The sequence below is a fragment of the Mirounga angustirostris genome, unplaced genomic scaffold (assembly GCF_029215605.1).
Source record: "Mirounga angustirostris isolate CCGP_5_RB_7025 unplaced genomic scaffold, mMirAng1.0.hap1 SCAF_1, whole genome shotgun sequence".
NCBI lineage: Eukaryota > Metazoa > Chordata > Mammalia > Carnivora > Phocidae > Mirounga > Mirounga angustirostris.
The window spans coordinates 164887277-164909028 of NW_026991709.1; the positions used below are offsets into that span (position 1 = coordinate 164887277).

Genomic DNA, 21752 nt, shown 5'->3' on the forward strand with positions numbered 1-21752 from the left:
AATCTGTAATGTAAAGGTGTTCTCAGCAAGGTACTATAGAGGAAGAAAAAAAGCCCTGGGCCAATATAGGCGATCTGACTTTTAATCCTAGTTCTACTGATTTCTAGTTAAGTAACAAGTAGAATAGCACAGTGACTAGAGAGCACACACTTTGATGAAACAAGTCCTATTCTGCTACTTACTAGCTGTGTGACCCTGGCCAAGTCATTATTAGCCTTTCTGAGTTTCTACTTCTTCAACCATAAAATGAGACAACTATAAAATGAGAATGCAGTTGTTATATGGATTAAATACTGTAAATAAAGAAAGAAGCCCAGCATTTTGCACAATGTATGTGCTTGATTATATTTACTGATTTTGTGCTGTTTCTCCCACTGAATGGTATAAAACAAGGATAATACCTGTCCTGCCTACATCAGAATATAATTGTGAAGATAAGAAGAGATGATTTAAGCGAACATTCTCAGAAATAATATGCATGAGAAAGGAAGTGAGATATAAATGTAAGAAAATGTCATTTTCATCACATATCATTATTGTGCATTTCATTAAGCACAATATATTCCAAAGGAAGGGGAAAACCATCACTCACTTGATCTCACTGAATTGAAACATTAAGTGAATACCTATGCAAGGCTGAACTGTATCTTCACAGTGGAGAAGGTGAGTTTATTCCAGGCAAAAGGAAGAATACAACAAAAAGGCTTGAAGTAGTAAAGCATGAACAACATTTAAGTGAAGTCTAAGTATTTTGATTTGGCTATATCAAAAGGTCATATAATTGGGAAGAATTGGGACATAACAGCTGGAGAAGCTCACAGCGGTTAGTGCTTAGTGGAGACTTTTTAGAGAGTCCCAGGAGTACGAGGAAATAGTTTCCTTTCAACAAGAACTACAGACAACAGGTGAAATGTCCTAGTAACTCTGCTTACCTCTCGGAACCAGTTAAGAGTAAGAAATATGAGTGAACACATGAATGAATGCTCTTTAACAGACATGGACTCCAGCCTCTCTCCAGGATCCAAATCAGTGAGGAATATAGGACAATCTGAAAGAGAAGAACAAACATTTCTAACTCCCTTTATTTCAAGTCAACAGAACCTGGATGCTACCCCTAGAGCTATCTACCTCTCCTTCTACTTACTTTTCCCTTTAACTTGTATTTGAAGGTCAAGCTTTGATTGTCTCAAAATTACCACCATATCACGTAGTAATCATTACATATAATTAAGAAGTCTTTGCAAAACTAGATGTGAGGACCAGAAAGCAACAAGGAACTATGATGATGACTGACTTGTCAACATGATAGAAATCTGTATGTTATTATTTTGTCTTTGGAATTCCATTACTACTGCTATTCTACTCTGTGAAGTTAGAAAATTCCTTCCCACACACACAATATACTGTTTTTTTCCTTCCCTAACATTATCAAAGAACGGTTACAAAGAAGAAAGGATCTGATAACTTCATCCTATACCTAATAAACCATCAATCTCCTCCAAGTTTCCATTATGTTGTTTCTCCACACAAAGTCTCAGTAACCGGAAATAGGGAGCCAGGCACAACGGAGACACCAATCTGGGAAGGAAAAATCCATTTCTAAACAATACTTTATAGGCACATTAGTCCATGTTTATAGGGAACCCAACCCTACAATTAAAGAGTTTTACCCAAAATAAATGTCTACTTTTAAGAATACATGACAAGGAACTTAATGGATGCTCAGCAAATAAAATGAACTAACCTGGAGGAAGGCAGAGGCTGTGTAGAGTGAATATCCATGAGTTAAGAGAAGCAGAAATAAGATGGAAGGAGGGAAGGAGAGTGGCAGAGGCAGACAAGTATGTTCATGGGAGGGAGAAAGGAACAGAAATGAAAATAGCCTCACAGAATACTTGTTGGATGTCCTTAGGCAATGCAAACCCCAACCACAGGGTCCAAGAAAAAACAAGGAATCTGACCCATTCTAGCTAACCCCTCCAAATACCACCTGTCTTAGGAGAAAACCACTCCCCCCTTGAAAAGATCTTATTTATTTACTTGAGAGAGAATGAGCTGGGGGAGAGACAGAGGGAGAGGGAGATGCAGGCTCCCCATCAAGCAGGGAGCCAGATGGGGGGCTCGATCCCAGGACCCTGGGATCATGACCTGAGTCAAAGGTAGATGCTTAACTGACTAAGGCACCCAGGTGCCCCAGAAACCTTTTCCATCAAATTCTCAACAAACTGCAAGAAGTGTGGAATACCCCATGAACACTCAAAACAGCAAAAGAAGTTTTAAAAAAGAGAAAAGTACACTGACTTTTGGTCTGATTCCTTTGAAGTCATTCTACCCCCATCTTTTGCAAAGTCCTGAGAGAACAACAGTGGCAGGAGGTTGATGACAATCCCATCGCGACTACTATATTCTTCTAGTCCGTAGAGAGCTTTCACAGGAAATGGATAGTCACTGTGGAGAGAACCCAGAATTTGATGCCCCAAGGGTATACACATCTATGCGGGAAACCACTAGAACAAACCAATCTTCCCTCTTATGAGAAGAAATGAGAAAGAGAAAGAATAAGTGGAAGCTTACAGGAATTCTGGAACTGGGGTTTTGGGTGTTGGGAGGAAAGAAGCTGTGGGATTGGGCCAGACTTAGCTGAGGTCAAGAGCATTCTGATGTCTGTACCAACTATTGACATAATTTCTTCACCAGTACAATCAAGTTAGTGGGTATACAGTACTTACCCTTCTGCAAAAACACAGAAATCCACCACAAAGGCATCCTGGAAATCATTGAAGATGGTCTGCCCAACCCATTCCTTCGGGAAGCAAGCAAGCAAACAAACAAACAAACAAAAAGGCTGTATAGGTAAGGGTGTACTTGCTATAGAGCCCTAGACAAACTATTACCCTTTCTAAGCCTTACTTTCCTCATTTCTTTTTTTTTTTTTTTAAGATTTTATTTATTTACTTGGAGAGAGCAACAGAGTGAGAGAGCGAGCACGAGCAGGGGAGGGGCAGAGGGGGGGAGGGGGGAAGCAGACTCCCCACTGAGCAGGATCATGACCTGAGCTGAAGGCAGCCGCTTAACCGACTGAGCCGCCCAGGCGTCCCCCAGTTTCCTCATTTCTAAGAAGAGAATAACAATATTACGTACCCCATTATTATGAAGTAGAAAACACATAATACATGAAAAATGCTTAACACAGTGCCTGGCAGAGAATACATAGTGGCTATCAACATCAACAGTACTATCATCATCCTCATCATTACTATTATTATTGTTATTATTATATGAAGGAGGCCTCAGAGGTGAGGCCTGGAGTAGGGCAAGTCAGAACAGCCTTCCCAGCTAGAATATGGGAGAGCTCACAGGATGATCTATTTTTGCACTGCAACAGACAGAAGGGCTGGAAGAATAGGAGTAAAAAGCAGTTCTCATGCTTTGCTGCTTTAAGAAAAGATATTGGGACTTACCAGGGCTTTTGGAGCCAGCTTTCCCCCTTGGATAAGATTAGCAAATTCATCATAATAAAGTGCAGAAGCCTGGGGAGACTGCTCACTGCAGGAATGAACCAACTGCAGCAAGGAGGTCACCTGGAGCAGCCAAAGAGAAAGAGTGGGCTTTCTCTGGGCTGCCAACGTTTCCTAAACACCGTTCAATCCATTCAGTAGTAAATTTTTCCTTCCAATTTCACTGCCAAAGCTCTTACTACCACTCACCTGAGGTTTACTTGAGCTTCCTGACAAGCCCATCTCTTTCTAATATCTCTTCTCCAATCCATCAGACACACACAACTGGATTAATTTGTTTTTTACAAATACTTTCACAAATACTTTTATTTTATTTTATTTTATTTTGAAAGAGAGAGAGAGAAAGAATCTCAAATAGGCTCCATACTCACACAGAGCCCAATGTGGGGCTCGATCTCATGACCCTGAGATAATGACTTGAGCCAAAATCAAGAATCAGACGCTTAATCAACTGAGCCACCCAGGCTCCCCTGGATTAATTTTTCTAAAGCAAAGCTTTGATTAAGTCATGTCTATGCTAAGAAACCCTTAAAGACTATCGCTAAGTAAAAAATTAAATTGAAATGTCTTGATTCACATTCAAGGCCCTCCCTTTTCTACCTCTGGACTAGCTTTATCTCTAACTCTCCAATTATAGGCTTACTCTTCCCTATGCTCCAGTCAATCTCCTATTCTACAAACATAGCTCTCTTTTCTTGCTCTCTAGGAACTCACAGTTTAATTAAGGAGGTTAGACAAATACAGAAATAAATGTAACTCATGCCAGCCAGGAAAACATTATTTTGAAAAAAAAAAAAAAGCACTCTTTCTGGTAAACTGATAGTAACCAGAAGCAATTCCTCAGTTATTCATAAACATACCCAACGACATTACAAGAACTCACCTGTGTGTACTGTTCAGTGCTCAAGTCTGTTCTCCCTTGGGTCAGATTTGAAGATCTACTTCTAAAAATAAGGAATTTTAGTTTCACTTTTATAAAATTTTCTAAGAACTAGCAATAAGTGTATGAATCCTGCCACCCCTGGGATGTGGGTGGAGATAAAAGTGCACAAAGGCACAGAGGACTATTTACAAAATGTGGATTAGAGCAAACAATGGCTCTAATTTTTTTAAAGGGCACACTAAATTAGTAATAATCGTAAGAGCAAGCACCGGGCATTGTTCTAAGCATTTAATGCTCTCAAGTGGTATAGCTCCAAAGAATGAACTTTTAACCAGTACATTATGTAGCCTCCATGAATTATTAATGCCGACTCTAAGAATGTCTCCAGAGGTCCCAGGAATTCCTAACAAATTATCTCTAAGGAGCATAAACTCAACTCCAATGTCATTTTGCAATGGCAACATCTTATCAAGACCCAACTCTATGCTCCTATCACCAGGTGCCTTATTTTCATCAAACATGATGTCCCAGACAATACCACAGCAATGGAGAAATCTGTAATGTCTAGTGCCTGGGAGAGGCACAAATGCAGAAAAATGCATCCCAGGATGTTCATGGTTCCCCTTTTGTGGAAACATTTCCATTACTTTATTTATTAGCAATCCTTAGTTTTTAACCATCAGACTGTGATGATTAAGATCACATTCTGTAAAAATTATACGTGGTATATAAAGTCAAGATAAGAAGGGAAAATGGAAAAGTAGCAACAAACATTTGCTTACTTATTATGGGCTTAATGTGTACTATTATAATGAAGTCTACACAACATAACACTTTATTTGTAAGGTGGCAACTTGATTAACTGACCTTGAGCCACGGAAGTCAGAATTTCCATGCATACCTGTCTGCCGCCATGATGCCAGCCATGGTGACAGCACCAATAATACCAATGAGTTTGTATTTGAATATGGTGCTAGAGAGCTGCTTTCGTATCACCAGGTGCATGTCATCCTGCAAGAAAGACATGATAACGAAGGTTGAAGATGCTGGAATAGTACAGCAAAAAAGCCTGCAGATATTGAAGCTATCATTTACTAACTGTGGCTTTTGGCAAGTCATTTCATCTCTGAGTCTCAATTTTTTCATCTGTAAAATGGGGAAGGTTTTGTAAGGATGAGAGACAAATTAAAAAATGTCCTAGAACAGTGTCAACCAGGGGCGCCTGGGTGGCTCAGTTGGTTAAGCAACTGCCTTCGGCTCAGGTCATGATCCTGGAGTCCCTGGATCGAGTCCCGCATTAGGCTCCCTGCTGAGCAGGGAGTCTGCTTCTCTCTCTGACCCTCCCCCCTCTCATGCTCTCTCTCTCTATCTCATTCTCTCTCTCAAATAAAATCTTTAAAAAAAAAAAAAAAACAGTGTCAACCATAAGACAGATGTTCAAAAATAATAGCTATTATTGTTATTGTTGTGATACTTGCTTGATAAGGATATGTGAATTATTGTAATGTTGGCTGCTCGACTAAAATAATGAAATAGAAAGAAATACTTAGGTAAATTAACCAAGGAGGCAAAAGACGTGTTGTACATTAAAACTATAAAACAATGCTGAAAGATATTAAAGAAGACCTAAATAAATGGAAAGATATCCCATGTTCATGAATTGAAAGACTTAATATTGTTAACATAATGATAATACTCAAAGTGACAGGCACATTCTTTGTAAGCCTTACTAAAATCACAACAGAATATTTTACAGATAGAGAAAAACTCATGCTAAAATTCATATGGAATTTCAAGGGACCCCAAATAGCCAAAACAATCTTGAAAAAAAAAAAAAAGTTCTTTCAAATTTCAATTTTGAAATTATTACAATCTTTCAATTTCAAAATTACTACAAAAGCTACAGTAATCAAAAAGTGTGCCACCTGCATAGGAAGCACATATACACCAATAGATAGAGTCCAGAAATAAACCCTCACACACATGGTCAACTGACTTTCTGCAAAGGTGCTAAGACCATTCAAAGGGGAAAGTACAGTCTTTTCAATAAAAGGTGCTGAAAAAAACCACGCACAAAAGGTGCTGAAAAAATTGGATACCCATACATACACGAAATGAAATTGGGCCCTTTAACCATATACAAAAATTAACTCAAAGTGAATCAACAACACAAATTTAAGAGCTAAAACAGTGAGACTCTTAGAAGAAAACAAAGGAAAAAATCTTCATGACTTTGAATTGGGGAATGGTTTTCCTAAGTATAACACCAAAAGCACAGGCAACAAAAGAAAAAAAAAAGATAAATTGGGGCGTCATCAAAACTCCATCAAAGGACACTATCAAGAGTGAAAAGACGGGCGCCTGGGTGGCTCAACGGTTAAGCGTCTGACTTCGGCTCAGGTCATGATCCCAGGGTCCTGGGATTAAGTCCCGCATCGGGCTCCCTGCTCCGCGGGAAGCCTGCTTCTCCCTCTGCCTCTCTCTCTCTCTCTCTCTCTCTGTCTCTCATAAATAAATAAATAAATAAAATCTTTAAAAAAAAAAAAGAGTGAAAAGACAATGCATAGAATGGGAGAAAATATTTCCCAATCATGTCTCTGATAAGGGACAATACCCAGGAAGTATAAAGGATCCCTATATATCAACAACAAAAAACAACTGATATAAAAAATGAACAAAAGACTTGAATAGACAATTTCCCAAATAAGATATTCAAATAACAAACTGGCAAATAGTTAAGATGTTCAGCATTATTAATCTTCAGGGAAATGCAAATGCAAACCACAGTGAGATAGCACTTCACACCCAGTAGAATGGTTACAGTTAAGAAATGGAAAATAAGTGTTGGTGAGGATGTAAAACCATGAAGCCCTCAATGTGTTCATGGGCACATAAAATGGTGAGGCCACTGCAGAAAATGGTTTGGTGGTTCCTCAAAATGTTAAACACAGAATCAAAAACATATGATTCAGCAATTCCACTCCTAGATACAGACCCCAAAGAATTGAAAATAGGGACTCAAACAGATACTTGCACACCAGTGTTCATAGCAGCATGATTCACAATAGCCAAAAAGTGAAAAAAGGCCAGTGTTCATCAATAAATGAATGTACAAACTAAATGTGGTGTATACATACAATGGAATACTAGTTATCCATAAAAAGGAATGAAGTTTGATATATCTTACACCATGGATGAACCCTGAACAGATAATGCTAAGTGACATAAACCAAACACAAAAGGATAAATATCGCATGTCTATTTTTATAATTTAAATTTTATTATTTTATTTTTTAGAGGGGAAGAGAGAATCTTTTTATTTTTTTTAAAGATTTTATTTATTTATTTGAGAGGGAGAGACTGAGAGAGAGAGCACATGAGAGGGGTTAGGGTCAGAGGGAGAAGCAGACTCCCCGCCGAGCAGGGAGCCCAATGCAGGACTCGATCCCGGGACTCCAGGATCATGACCTGAGCCGAAGGCAGTCGCTTAACCAACTGAGCCACCCAGGCGCCCTCTTTTTATTTTTTTAAAGATTTTAATTATTTATTTGACAGAGAGAGACACAGCGAGAGAGGGAACACAAGCAGGGGGAGTCGGAGAGGGAGAAGCAGGCTTCCCACTAAGCAGGGAGCCCAACGCAGGGCTCGATCCCAGGACCCTGGGATCATGACCTGAGCCGAAGGCAGACGCTTAACGACTGAGCCACCCAGGCGCCCCGAGAGAGAGAATCTTAAGCAGGTTCCATGCCCAGCATGGAGCCCAAAACGGGGCTCAATCTCACAACCCTGAGATCATGACCCGAGCTGAAATCAAGAGCTGGACACTTAACTGAGCCATATGACTATTTAAATGAGGTACCCAGAACAGGCAAATTCAGAGACAGGAAATAGATTAGAGGTAACCAGGGCTGGAGGAAGGAAAATGGGGAGTTACTGCTGAATAGGTAGAGTTTCTGTTTGGGATGACGAAAAGTTCTGGATATAGACAGTGGTGAGAGTTGCACAACATTCTTAATGAACTTAATGCCACTTAAAAATGGTTAAAGTAGTAAAATTTGTTATGCATATTTTACAATCATTAAAAAATAAAATAATGATGTAGCTCTATATTATTGATGTGAAGCCATCTCCAAAATATACTGCTAAATGAAAGAAGTAAAATGTAGAACAAAAGGGTCAGGATTGAGGGGCCCTAGGTGGCTCAGTCGTTAAGTGTCTGCCTTCGCGGGGGAAATCGGAGGGGTAGAGTAACCATGAGAGACGATAGACTCTGAAAAACAAACTGAGGGTTCTAGAGGGGAGGGGGGTGGGAGGATGGGTTAGCCTGGTGGTGGGTATTGAGGAGGGCACATTCTACATGGAGCACTGGGTGTTGTGCACAAACAATGAATCATGGAACACTTCATCTAAAACTAATGATGTAATGTATGGGGATTAACATAAGAATAAAAAAAAAAAAAAAAAAAAGTGTCTGCCTTCGGCTCAGGTCATGATCCCAGGGTCCTGGGATCAAGCCCCGAATCGGGCTCCCTGCTTGGCAGGAAGCCTGCTTCTCCCTCTCCCACTCCCCCTGCTTGTGTTCCCTTTCTCACTGTGTCTCTCTCTGTCAAATAAATAAAATCTTTAAAAAAAAAAAAAAGGGTAAGGAGTGGAATATAGGTAAATACAAATTTGTAAATGCTCAGAACATCTCAGAAAGCTATAAATGTCTCAGGACAAACTCAGAAAGTGATTGCCTTTAGATAACCAGATGCCCGGAGGACTGAGAAGGGGGAGACTTATTTTTCACCACTTCTTATGCCTTTTGAATTTTGTGCTATGTATGTATATTACCTAGCCTTTTTTTTTTTTTTCTTTTCCTTTTTTAACTAACAAAACGTGTTGGTTGTTCAAAATCACAGTCCAGTATGGATTACTGCCACGGGGTGGCACTAAAGATACAAAAGAGCTACCAGTTCTGATTACCATGTAATCTCGTTTTAGTCTCTGCCTGACTTTCTCAGTGAATGGTGTCCACCAATGAAAGCAAGCCCAGATGAAGTGCACATTAGATGTAGATGTTCCCTAGGAAACAAGGTAATACTCTGTGTACCCACAGCACTCAGTATGGAACCTGAACAGCTTTTCTTACTCAGTTCCACAGTCAGCTGATTACAGACCCATTAACAGACAAGCTACTCGAGGGTATAAGGTCTAATATACTTACCATCTCAATGCTTGGTACACAACAGACACTTAATGTTTGTGGTAAGAAACGAATGAGTACTCAGACCATGGCTGTGTACTCGATTTCTATTTGTACACGGGCTAAAGTGATTTTGTTCAGTGAATTTCAGTTAAAGAAGTTTAAAGTTTTAAAGGTTTCTCAACATACTGCCTATTACCTGGATGTGACTGCTGGCTTCATGCTGTTTGCTAAATGCCAGTGTGCTGAGAATATAGAAGAGTTTTCGTATCTGCTGAGGGGACATATTATCCAGATAATCTAAAATGCCCTATGGAAAAAAAAATGCCAACAATAAGTTTAGCCACTAATACTTTTTTCCACCAAATAAAAAAACTAAAATCCTTGTAAGAGGCATCCAGATAGCCATAAAAGCTCAAGTTCTCTCAAGCTGTGCTCAGAGCCCAAAGGGTTAGTCATCCTAACATACCTCCTACTTCTCCCTATTCTTCTTCTCCACCCTTTCCCTCTTAGTGAAAACAGTACTCTGCCAAAAGTTATATCTCTGACCATATTCCTTATCATAACATCCCTTCTCGACTTCCCCTCCATGAATTACTTATTCATTCTTTACAGATGTGGAAGCAGTCACAAGGGAAATAGTTACTTTTTAACATTGGGCAAAACCTCAGCTTTCTCATCCCTAATATGGGGATAACATTACCTACAGTTACCTTTCAAAGCCCAGACATGATTATGTCAACTCTCTATGAAAAGCCTGTAATAGCTCTCTACGGTCTACAAAATAAAGTTGAAACTTCTCAGCATGGTATTTGAGAGCCTTCATAATCTAACACTGTCCTATGTCTTCCGAGCCTCACCTCCCACCACTTCTCACCATATGTCCCATTTGCCAACCATGCTAGTCTACTTGTCGTACCATGGACCTGGATGCCAATTTGCTTCTGTTTAAACTGTCCTCTGCCTAGATGCACTTCCTTTATTTTCTCTTATCGAATCATGCCCAAACTTCAAGAATCACTCAAATCTACTCTTTGAAGAAGTACCCAGTTTCCTAGACCAAATTAATTATTCTTGCTCTGGTGCATCTATAGCACTTTATCTTTCTAGAGATTTCTCATGTTGTATTTACAGTGACTTGTTTATGTGTTTTACTATCCCAAAGGCAAGAACGAAGTTTTATATACAAAGCACCCAGAATAGAGTGTGCACATAGGTACAAAGAAGTATTTGCTGAATGCATTAATACATACATAAGTGAGTTATTTTTTTCTATTATTTGCCCATTACCTCACCTCCTTCCCACCCCCTCCTACCAATTATAGTGCTCAATATCTAGAATACAAATTAAATTGCTGCTAATTAACGGATGCCAGATATCTCTCAGATACATGCAAGAAAGAAAAATGACTCAATATATGTCACTGGAGGGAGAGATACCTTCACAAAGACGACATTCAGCTTCATAGCAGATAGGTTTAGAACTACCAACTCTAGGAGGACATCCAACGCAGTATCAACTTCAGCTTCATTCCCACTGCAGATATGGGTCACTAGGGCACCAACTACTTCCTATACGGTAAAGAATCAGTAGGACAGTGTGAATAAAAATATGACATGGCCATCTTAAAAGGATTAATTCTTGAGACCATTCCAATCTCAACTTGGTTAAAATCCCAACCTACCCTATCCCATTGTCTAATTATATTATCTACTTTACATTGATGTTGGTTTCAGGAGGTTGAGGATTATGCCAACCTAACTACACAACCATCCACTCTTGACTAATTCCTAAAATTTATCAGTGAGCACTATCTAAGCCCTCCTGATTTTGTTCCCTGGCATAGTCTCCTTCTTTTTTCAGTTGGGTTAAATACTACCCTTTAAGCTATGGTTGTACTTAATCTGTTAAAATGTACTAAAAAGATAGAACTCAGGGCACCTGGCTAGCTCAGCTGGAGCATGTGACTCTTGATCTCTCAACTGTGAGTTCGAGCCCCATGTTGGGTGTAGAGACTACTTAAAAATAAAATCTTAAAAAAAAAAAAAAGATGGAACTCAAGAAGCTAAAGGTTTTAAAGGTTTTTACAGGTTAGACTAGTATGTTTCAAGCAAACATGAGCCATGATAATATCTCTAAAACATTAAGATGGTTCCAAAAAATACCTTGTATACCATTCTCCCTTTCCTTTATACTGCTGCTCCATACTGAATCATATGGTTTTCTCAACTGCAGCAGCTAGCTCATGCCAGCTGAATCTACTGCTCTGCTTTAAAATTTTGTCTTTATTTTTACAAGTTCCATTCAAATGTTTTGACACTGTTACTAGTAAGTATAGCATGTACAAAAAAATACAAAATAAGACCCTCTGTTCTTTGACTTCAGAATCACTTTCCACAAGTACAGCCTTCCCTCTCTGGATATGTGCTATTAAATTTTGTGTCTCATGTTCATGGGAATAGGGTTATGCCCTCAGGCACTTCTCCTTCATTTGTTTTTCTCCACAATTTTTTCTAGAGAACAACTCCAGAATCAACTAACTGCCAGTTGACCATTTGCAGCTGAATTTTAAAACTGCTCTTTCTGTATACTACAAAAATGGCCCGATAACCCCAGCCCTTTCAGCCATGGTTTATTTAAAATAGACTGGATGTGGACCTTCATTTTAAAATCAGAGAATTTTAGAGCTCAAAATGCAGAGTTAGATCCTCCAGTCCAGTCTCCCTCATTTTATTAAGACTAGGAATAGAACTAAGTTTTCCCAACTCCCAGTTCAGAGTTCTTTTTCCTTCAATGCCTTCCAACCAACAAGAAATAAACAGCATATCACATGCAAGTCACTTGGAATTGCATTTCTTCCTGTTTCCTTCTCTCCAAAATAAATATTTCAACATACCTGCTGACAGTAAGTGTCAAAAAACTTAAATGCATATTTGTATAGGAGACTGCCAAACAAAATGATACTCTGGTCTAGGGAGTGCAACAAACTCTGTGCCAACGACAGAATGGATGGACAAATATCCTTAAGGACCTTGAAGGGGGAAGAGAAGAGAAAAAAAAGAAGCTGTGGGAGGAATTTAGTTATTACAGAACCAGGACTTGCTAACCCTTATAGGATGTCAGGGTTCTCCTCACCAACTCTCATTTTAACCTAAGGTAACTTAATCTTTTTTACTCAAAATTATCTTTCGTCATTCTGAGTTTTCGCTCAGGATCAATGGGATTAGATGTAAGGATAAGAAGTGACCTGGAAGCTAAAAGAAGTTAAATTATAAGCCTAATAGCATTATTCCTATTTGCCCAACTTGGGACTAGAATCCAGATTTTTTTTTTTTTTTTTTTTTTGAGAGAGCGAGCAAAGTGGGGGAGGAGTAGAGGAAGAGGGAGAAGCAGACTCCCCACTGAGCAGGGAGCCCGATGCAGGGCTCGATCCTGGAACTTCGGGATTACGACCCGAGCCGAAGGCAGACACTTAACCAACTGAGACACCCAGGCGCCCCTAGAATCCAGATCTTCTAAATCCCAATTTCCTCACTCAATCTGGGTCTGCTCTGCCTTGGTTATGATTTGAAATCAATCTATAAGGTTCAATACTAATTAAATCGATTTCTCCTAAGATCAAAAAGAGAACTGATCATGTCTTAGCAACAAGGCAGAAGATGGACATTAATGGACCCAAAGTAAATAACCAGTTTAAGTCCAGCTTCTTTACTGATACCATCACAATTTAAAAAAATCTTAAATTAAGCCCTGAAATGGGTATAATGCTTTGCTGAGGAAAATGCAGTAAAAAATTATATATGGGGTGCCCAGGTGGCACAGTCGGTTAGGTGTCCGACTCTTGGTTTTGGCTCTGGTGGTGATCTCGGGGTCGTGAGATTGAGCCTTGCATTGGGCTCCACACTTAGCACAGAGTCTGCTTGGGTTTCTCTCTCCCTCTTCCTCTGCCCCCCAAAATAAATAAATCTTAAAAAAAATTATATATGGTTTCTGCCTTCTGGAAAATTATAGCCCAAAACACACATCATTCCCAGAAATAAGCACAGAAAGGACTGTAAGATAAAATAATAGAAACATTAAATCCATTTCTAAATATAAAATCTTAAGACCAAACTATATATTCTCATTAGTACCTAAGTCAAGCCCCAAACTACTGGTTATCCAGTTTTCTAAGAAGGTATATGCTGTTAATATCCTGAAAATTCACCAGGAAATACCATTCCTAACTTAAAAAATTCTAATCAAATGGTTTATTTTTCAACAGAAATAATCACCCAAGAGTCACAGCACTTAACGGCCAAATATGGATGGTTCAAAAGATGCATAATTATGTCTATTAGAATTCCTCTGGTCCTGTTATGCTCAGGGTTTTTAAAAACTGCTTAGAACAGGACACAGAAGGCAAGTTTGTCAAAGCTGCATATCACAAAGAGCTAGATAATTAAAATGAGTAATGCAAAGTTAAGATTTGAAAGTCTCAATGCACTTGAACAATGGGCTGAAACTCACATGAAGAAATTTATATATGGGAGCTGCAAAGCTTTCCATTTTAAGGTAAAAATCAAGTTATGTAAGTATGTAATTAGAAGACCTGAACTAAAACATTTTCTGTAAAAAATAATTTGGGGCATGAGTTTAATCAGTTCAACATAAACCAATTTTGTCACCTTTTTCTAAAAAGATAAGACACCAATCTTAGGTTGGTTTTATTAACATCATAATGTCTCAATCACGGTAAGTAATAATCCTACTATATTTTGAAATATAGTGAGCTGTCAAAAATCAACATCCAGCAAAGGTTGTATTGTCAAGATTTCCATACTGAGTAGGAAAGGTTAAAAATGACTTCTCTATAACTTTCAGACCAATGTTTCTGATTCTGACACTTACCAAGTAATGAATATAGAATGCACTCTGCAGCAGCTGTTCTTGAAAGCAGCCTGATCGAATCTTATTTCTTAGCACCCTCTCAATGTACTTCTTTGTCTGAGTGTTGGTGCTATAGATGATGAGAAGCATTGCCACGTCAAAAGTCTATTGTCAATAAATATGACAACAAAGAAATAGTTTAATAAATCAGTACATTTATTTCCATGAAATAGCAACTCACAACTTTTTCCCATGAAAACACAGAAGGGGTGATACTTATTTGCTCAACATACTCCCATGGGAGTATCTACATTTTTTTTCCCCCCACAAAACCCACAAATGTTTTTCAGAGAAATAAAGTGCTACAACTATTAACGACTGTTATCTTTTATGGAAACTCTGGAATATAAGCTGAAGTGATATTATTACAGAAATAACTTTGAATATCTTCACATCTATTAAAGAAAAATCACTTGCCAACCTTAGTATATATTTCATTATTAGGAAAACTACTTTCTGAAAAGTTGGAGAGACTGCAAATGTCTGTCAATATGAAAAAAATTAAAATCTGATAGTCATTTTCAGATTATACAGCCATTAAAAAGAGTAAGCTAGACTACATTTTTTGACATTCATGACACCGTGAAATTAAAAAAAAGCAACCTGCAAGACAATAACACAGTAAGATTTTATTTTTGTAAAAACAATATACAAACATAACTATGTGTAAGTGTAAGAATGCCTGCACTCACATAGACATACAGCTTGTATATGAATAAGAAAAAATCTGGAAGAAGAATTATCCATGCAGAATGGAACAGAGAGTGAAAAGAAATTTATTATTTATTTATTTATTTTTATTTATTTATTTTTTTTTAATTTGCGAGAGAGAGAATGAGAGAGAGCACGAGAGGGAGGAGGGTCAGAGGGAGAAGCAGACTCCCTGCTGAGCAGGGAGCCCGATGTGGGACTCAATCCCGGGACTCCAGGATCATGACCTGAGCCGAAGGCAGTTGCTTAACCAACTGAGCCACCCAGGCGCCCGAAAAGAAATTTATTTTTAACATTTTCAGATTCCTTGTGGGTTTTTTCCTCCACAATTAGCTTGTATTAACTATGTTAAAAAAAAAAAAGTTAAAAAAAGTCAAGCAGGACAAAAAAAAAAAAAAAAACCACTCAGAACTCATACAACTCAAGAGCAAAACACTAAACAATCCAATTTAAAAGATGGATCAATAATTTTTTTTTTAGATTTTTATTTATTTATCTGACAGAGAGAGAGCGCGCGAGCGAGCACTAGCACATAAGCAGGGGGAGCGGCAGGCAGAGGGAGAAGCAGGCTTCCCGCAGAGCAGGGAGCCTGACACGGGACTCGATCCCAGCACCCTGGGATCATGACCTGAACTGAAGGTAGACGCTTTACCGACTGAGCCACCCAGGTGCCCCACCAAGGATCTTTTTTACATTTTTTTATTTTAGAGAGAACAAGCGCGAATGGGGGGGAAGGGGGGAAGGCAGAGGGGGAGAGAGCCTGACATGGGGCTCGATTTCAAGACCCTGAGATCATGACCTAGGATGAAATCAAGAGTCGGACACTTAACCAACTGAGCTACCCAGGTACCCCTGGGCCAAGGATCTGAATAGACATTTTCTCGAAGACATACTAATGGCCAACAGACACATGAAAAGATGTTCAACATCACTAATCATCAGAAATGTAAATTACAATGAGATATCACCTCATACCTGTCAGAATGGCTATTGTTAAAAAAGACAAGAAACAACAAGTGTTGCTGAGGATGTAGGGAAAGGGAACCCTTGTGCATTGTTGGTGGAATGTGAATTGGTGCAGCCACTATGGAAAACAGTATGGAGGTTCCTCAAAAAATTAGAAGTAGAAATATCATATGATCCAGAAATTCTTCTGGGTATTTTATTCAAAAAAACTAAAAATTAGTTTGACAAAATATCTGCATTCCTATGATCCCTACACATTATTTACAATAGTGAAGACATGGAAGCAACCTAAGTGAAAAGAAAATGTGGTAAGTACACAGACACAAACACACACACACACACACACACACACACACTGGAATATTATTCAGCCATAAAAAGAATGAAATCTTGCTATTTGTAACAATATGGACAGATCTTGAGGGCATTATACTAAATGAAATAAGTCAGACAGAAAGACAAATACCTTATGATCTCACTTCTATATGGAATCTAAAAAATAAACAACAAAACAAAACACACAAAAAACTGAATTCATTGAGAGAACAGACTGGTAGTTGCCAGAGGCGGGGGGCTTAGTCGGTAGAGCATGCAACTCTTGATCTTGATTGTAACTTTGAGACCCACATTGGGTGTAGAGATTATTTAAAAATAAAAACTTTAAGAAAAAAAAATGGGTGAGGGGGATCAAAAGGTACAAACTGCCCATTAAAAAATAAATAATGGGACACCTGGATAGCTCAGTCAGTTAAGTGTCTGACTCCTGATTTTGGCTCAGGTCATGATCTCGGGAATGTGAGTTCAAGTCCCTCATTGGGCTCCACGCTGGGTGTGGAGACTATTAAAAAAAAAAAAAAAGACATAAAGACATTGCAGAAGCATATAAAATGTTTATGATATAATCTCAAGAGAAAAAAATCAGAAAGCAAAATGATATAATAATTAGAAATCTGTAAAAACAGGTAAAATAAGTATACAGGTGGCCAAGGATTATGCAAAAATGAAAAAAGAAGAAGTTGTGTTAGGATAATTTGATCCCTCCCCCACAAAAAACTGAGCCACCCAACAACTGGATACTCTAATAGAATCCCACAAAACAAAACAGATTCCAACTAAAGAAAAGTCCTTAATGGGAACCAACTAATACATAAGAAACGCAATCATCTGGCTTCTCAATAGAAGAAAAACTTTCCATAATTAAGACAGATTCAGTACTACGGCCTTGACAGTGAATGGATGGACTATTTGATTCACTCTGGTCAGGCTGACATGGGTAAAGGTAAGTAAAACATGGAATGCCATTATCTCGACAATTCCATTTCGCGGAAGGAAGGGTCATCAGATGGATACAGGGACCCGACTCAAGCCCCAAGTGACTCCTGTCTTCACTTCATCTATGGGGACTTGGCTTCTTGGGACTGCAACTCACTGTGCTTGTTTGGAATGTTAATATTTCCCCTTATGGATAGCTTAGGTTTATTTTATTGCCAAAATGAGTAGGAAAGACCATCTAGCAAGTCATCCCCTCAGATTATCTTCCCCAGACAGCTAATGTTTATTAGAGCAACTACAGAAGGCACAGAAGGGATGACTGGAGAGAGTGAGAGAAAAGAAGGAAAACTAGCCATATAATTAATTTTAAGTCTGTGGTACTTAAAATTCATAGTATGAGAATGTTACCTTGTGTTCAGACACTGAGGCAGTGCTTTCAATTGCCTAGAAAAAAAAGGGTCACAAAAATATTACAACACATAAGTAGAACACATTTCACCTTATTCAGCATGCCCTATTCTCCTGAGAAGCAATCTGCCCATCTGGGAACCATCATCTATCATTTCTACTTGACTGACTTTTAACACTTTTCTTCCCACCTACCTTTACTTACTTATCCATCACTGATTGCCACCTACTTTCTCCTTAATGTTCAAAGTCATAAAGATCTCACTCACCTTGGGCGCCTGGGTGGCTCAGTCGTTAAGCGTCTGCCTTCGACTCAGGTCATGATCCCAGGGTCCTGGGATGGAGTCCCACATCGGGCTTCCCGCTCTGCGGGAAGCCTGTTTCTCCCTCTCCCACTCCCCCTGCTTGTGTTCCTGATCTCGCTATGTCTCTCTCTGTTAAATAAATAAAATCTTAAAAAAAAAAAAAAGATCTCACTCACCTTAATCCAGGCTTCTGAAATGATTTTCTCGTATCTAACAGCTGACTTTATTACATCAAAGAAGAGAATAACACAGTCCTGACCGCTGTTTTCTTGATTTCCTGAAGAACTACAAGTAGCAGAGGGGGGAAAAAAATCATTCTTCCATTTACCAGAGAGGAACTTATAAAATCTGGATTCCTGTTTACTAGTCAAGTGCCTGTTCCAAGGCACAACTTCATGTGTAAAATGGCTAATAAACGTGTACTGTAGTCTACCTAGAATTGATCTGAATAGCCGGGAGGATACAGCCCACATGCCAACGTATACATGTACACACATGTTCCATGTACCACATACATATGATTTGAAGCACTGTATAATGGTACATGCAAACAATATTATTACCATTATTTGTAGTTGCAAGTATTAAGATCTACTGTCCTGGCTTCAGAATAAATGTCAGAAAACTTGCCTTCCCCATGTGAGAAAAAGGGTGGTAACTGTCAATGACATTATACCTTTGTCCTTTATTTTTCAACTTGCTTTGGGAAGCCTGCAACCGCGATGGTAAGATACAATGCTGCAGATCCAACTTCTCCCGCAGCTCAGAAATTACCTGTGGAAAATAAATATTAAGTTATGTGTTCTGCTCATTCACAGTGGATTGGCACAGTTCGCTCTTTTAGCAGAACCATAACAATCCCCTGAAAGACTGAGTAAGAAGAATCACTAAATGTTAGACAAGGCTTTTTTTTTTTTTTAAGATTTTATTTTTAAGTAATCTCTATACCCAACATGGGGCTCAAACTCAAAACTCCAAGATCAAGAGTTGCATGCTCTACTGACTGAGCTACGGGGTGCCCCTAGACAAGGCATTTTGAAAAGGAGAGTTGATGAAAATAGTTAATGCAAGGATAGTACGTTATGCCCTTCAAAATTTCAGAATTCCTTGAGGTATTACACTAAAATAGCAAATATAACTGTGTAGGGCTTATATGCAACAATAAATCTAGCTAGTTCCATTCTATCCCCTGAATACTATCTGGATTAATCAGCATTATCAATTGGTTTGGGAACAAATAAGAATTAGAAGCTATTAGTTTAAATAATGTATATTGATGTATCTTCATCTAGGTACATCTCTTTTCCATTACTGACTTTCAGAAAGGCACCACCGTTATACTCTGTACTCCCAAGGATCTAGCATGCCATTGGTGTTTGTTGGGAAATAATAAGGTACCTCAAGTGCATCTGCAGCTGTTACGGAATGAAGAATGAACTTGATTATCACAGGTAAATCATCCAATTTCACAGATAACAGCTTACCCATCACCAACTGGCGGACCTAAACATAAAAAGCACAAAAACCTTGAATATTTTTATGTTAATACCTCAACCTAGTACTGACCTGTTAGGTTAAATTAGAAAACAACCTTCTCTCACTCAGTTTTCTCACTTGTAATTTAGGAAGAAAAACACCTCCTTTTATTTTCAATTTTATTCCAAATTACAAGCTTTCAATTGTTAATGCCACAGTTTCTTCAAAAACAGACAGATAATAACTGTAAAAGTGTTATTATCTTATAATTTAGAGCCTGAATTTTCCACTGGCTCCATTAGCCATTCCTATGAGGAGCAGTGTGTAAATATTATGCAAGATAGAAATTTCCACTAAAACTTACTGCTTTGAAACAGAGCAGCAAATCCATCATACTATGGCATATGAAGTTCATCAAAGAGAAAAAGAGATGAAATGTCATTCAATATTGTTTCAAAAAAATTTTTAAAGATTTTACTTATTTATTTGAGAGAGAGAAAGAGAGCACGAGTGGAGGGGAGGGGCAGAGGGAGAGGGAGAAGCTGAGCAGGTAGTCCAACATGCAGCTTTATACCAGGACTTTGGGATCATGACCCAAGCCAAAGGCAGACCCTTAACCAACTGAGCCACCCAGGCGCCCCTGTATCATTTCAAAATTAACCTTTCATATGCAACTGCTTCAAAGTAATGACTGACACTGGTTCTGGGAAGTAAAAAAGCTGGCTCTGTTTCTGGAGAGCAGAGTCCTTCCTACCTGAGACAGGAGCTTCGGGTCAAGTCGGAGGCTGGAAAGAACATCCAGGATAGGGACAGTGAGTGGAGTATTCTCCATTAAAAGGTCACTGTGCATGGTGGAAAAAGAGAAAAGCTGTGTAACTTTTAACAGAGCTGGGCAGATAATTACTCGGAAAAATCACTCAAGATATGGGAAGAGAGGACATACTCAGTTTCCACTGAACTTGTTAATAGTATATTTTGTTAAAAATTGGTTTATTGTTTTTTTTTTAAGATTTTATCTATTTACTTGAGACAGAGAGAGAGCACAAGCAGGGGGAGGGGTGGAGGGAGAGGGACAGGGAGAAGCAGACTCCCCACTGAGCAGGGAGCCCAACGAGGGGCTCAATCTCGGGACTCTGGGATCATGACCTGAACCAAAGGCAGGACGCTTAACTGACTGAGCCACCCAGGAGCCCCTAAAAATTGCTTTGATTTAAAAAAAATTCATGCTTGGGGCGCCTGGGTGGCTCAGTTGGTTAAGCGTCTGACTTTGGCTCAGGTCATGATCTCAGGGTCCTGAGATCGAACCCTACATCAGGCTCCCTGCTCAGCAAGGAGTCTGCTTCTCCCTCTCCCTCTGCCCCTCCCCCCGACTCGTGCTTGCTGTCTCTCTCTCTCAAATAAATAAAATCTTAAAAAAAATACATGTTCATTATAGAAAATTCAAACAACAGAGTAAAAACGAGAAGCCCTTTCCTCACCATCTCCACTACCCAGAGGTAACCACTCTTGAGTTGGGCACCTATCCGTCCTGAGAAAAGGAAAAAGAAAACCTACAACAATTATAGTGACATATGAGAAGTATGACAGATGTACATGCAAGGCATTCTAGGAACACAGAATAGAGAACAGTGACAGATTCTAAGAAAAGGCTATACAAAAGGACAAGCGGGAATTAAGCAGGCAAAGGGGATGGTAGAGCGCTATACACAGAGGAAGCATCCTACCCAAAAGTACAAAGGCAAGAAATCATTGGACATTTTTGGAGGTAGCTTTGCAGACAACTAAAGAAAAGGAAGTATTGCAAACTGAATTTTTAAAAACTATTTTGAGGGTAAGCAGGAAATTGCATTAAAACAAATCCTGCTACAGAGGGGTATTATTCTCCCTTCTTTAATTACTGCCCTATCAATTACTATTTTTCACATAAATGATAGTAAGCAATGCTCTTAGCAGTGGGTCTGATGTGATGTACATCACAATGAGTCATTTAGGGACCAAAAAATGCAGATGTTTGATAAGCTCCACAAATGATTTGGATATGCAGTCACAACTGAGGACTCCCTGGATGGAAGAAATGCTAATGAAACAGATGGATCAT

General features: G+C 38.9%; 1 protein-coding gene across 5 annotated transcripts in view; it reads right to left on the minus strand.

Moving 5' to 3' along the window:
• FANCD2 (FA complementation group D2) overlaps positions 1-21752 on the minus strand; it is a 57769-nt gene that overhangs the window by 25175 nt on the left and 10842 nt on the right. For 3 of the 5 annotated variants that reach the window (XM_045861850.3, XM_064592474.1, XM_064592481.1), the window contains exons 10-25: positions 20409-20496; positions 19577-19681; positions 18855-18952; positions 18355-18463; positions 17874-17909; positions 14478-14621; positions 12484-12618; positions 11027-11158; positions 9786-9896; positions 5303-5412; positions 4402-4462; positions 3462-3581; positions 2730-2803; positions 2302-2448; positions 1478-1578; positions 933-1048 (exon numbers count right to left, since the gene is read on the minus strand). In XM_045861850.3, coding sequence (XP_045717806.2) covers positions 933-1048; positions 1478-1578; positions 2302-2448; positions 2730-2803; positions 3462-3581; positions 4402-4462; positions 5303-5412; positions 9786-9896; positions 11027-11158; positions 12484-12618; positions 14478-14621; positions 17874-17909; positions 18355-18463; positions 18855-18952; positions 19577-19681; positions 20409-20496 — 1687 coding nt within the window. The remainder of the gene's footprint in view (positions 1-932; positions 1049-1477; positions 1579-2301; positions 2449-2729; positions 2804-3461; positions 3582-4401; positions 4463-5302; positions 5413-9785; positions 9897-11026; positions 11159-12483; positions 12619-14477; positions 14622-17873; positions 17910-18354; positions 18464-18854; positions 18953-19576; positions 19682-20408; positions 20497-21752) is intronic. The other 2 variants (XM_064592476.1, XM_064592478.1) reach the window with 2 other exon arrangements.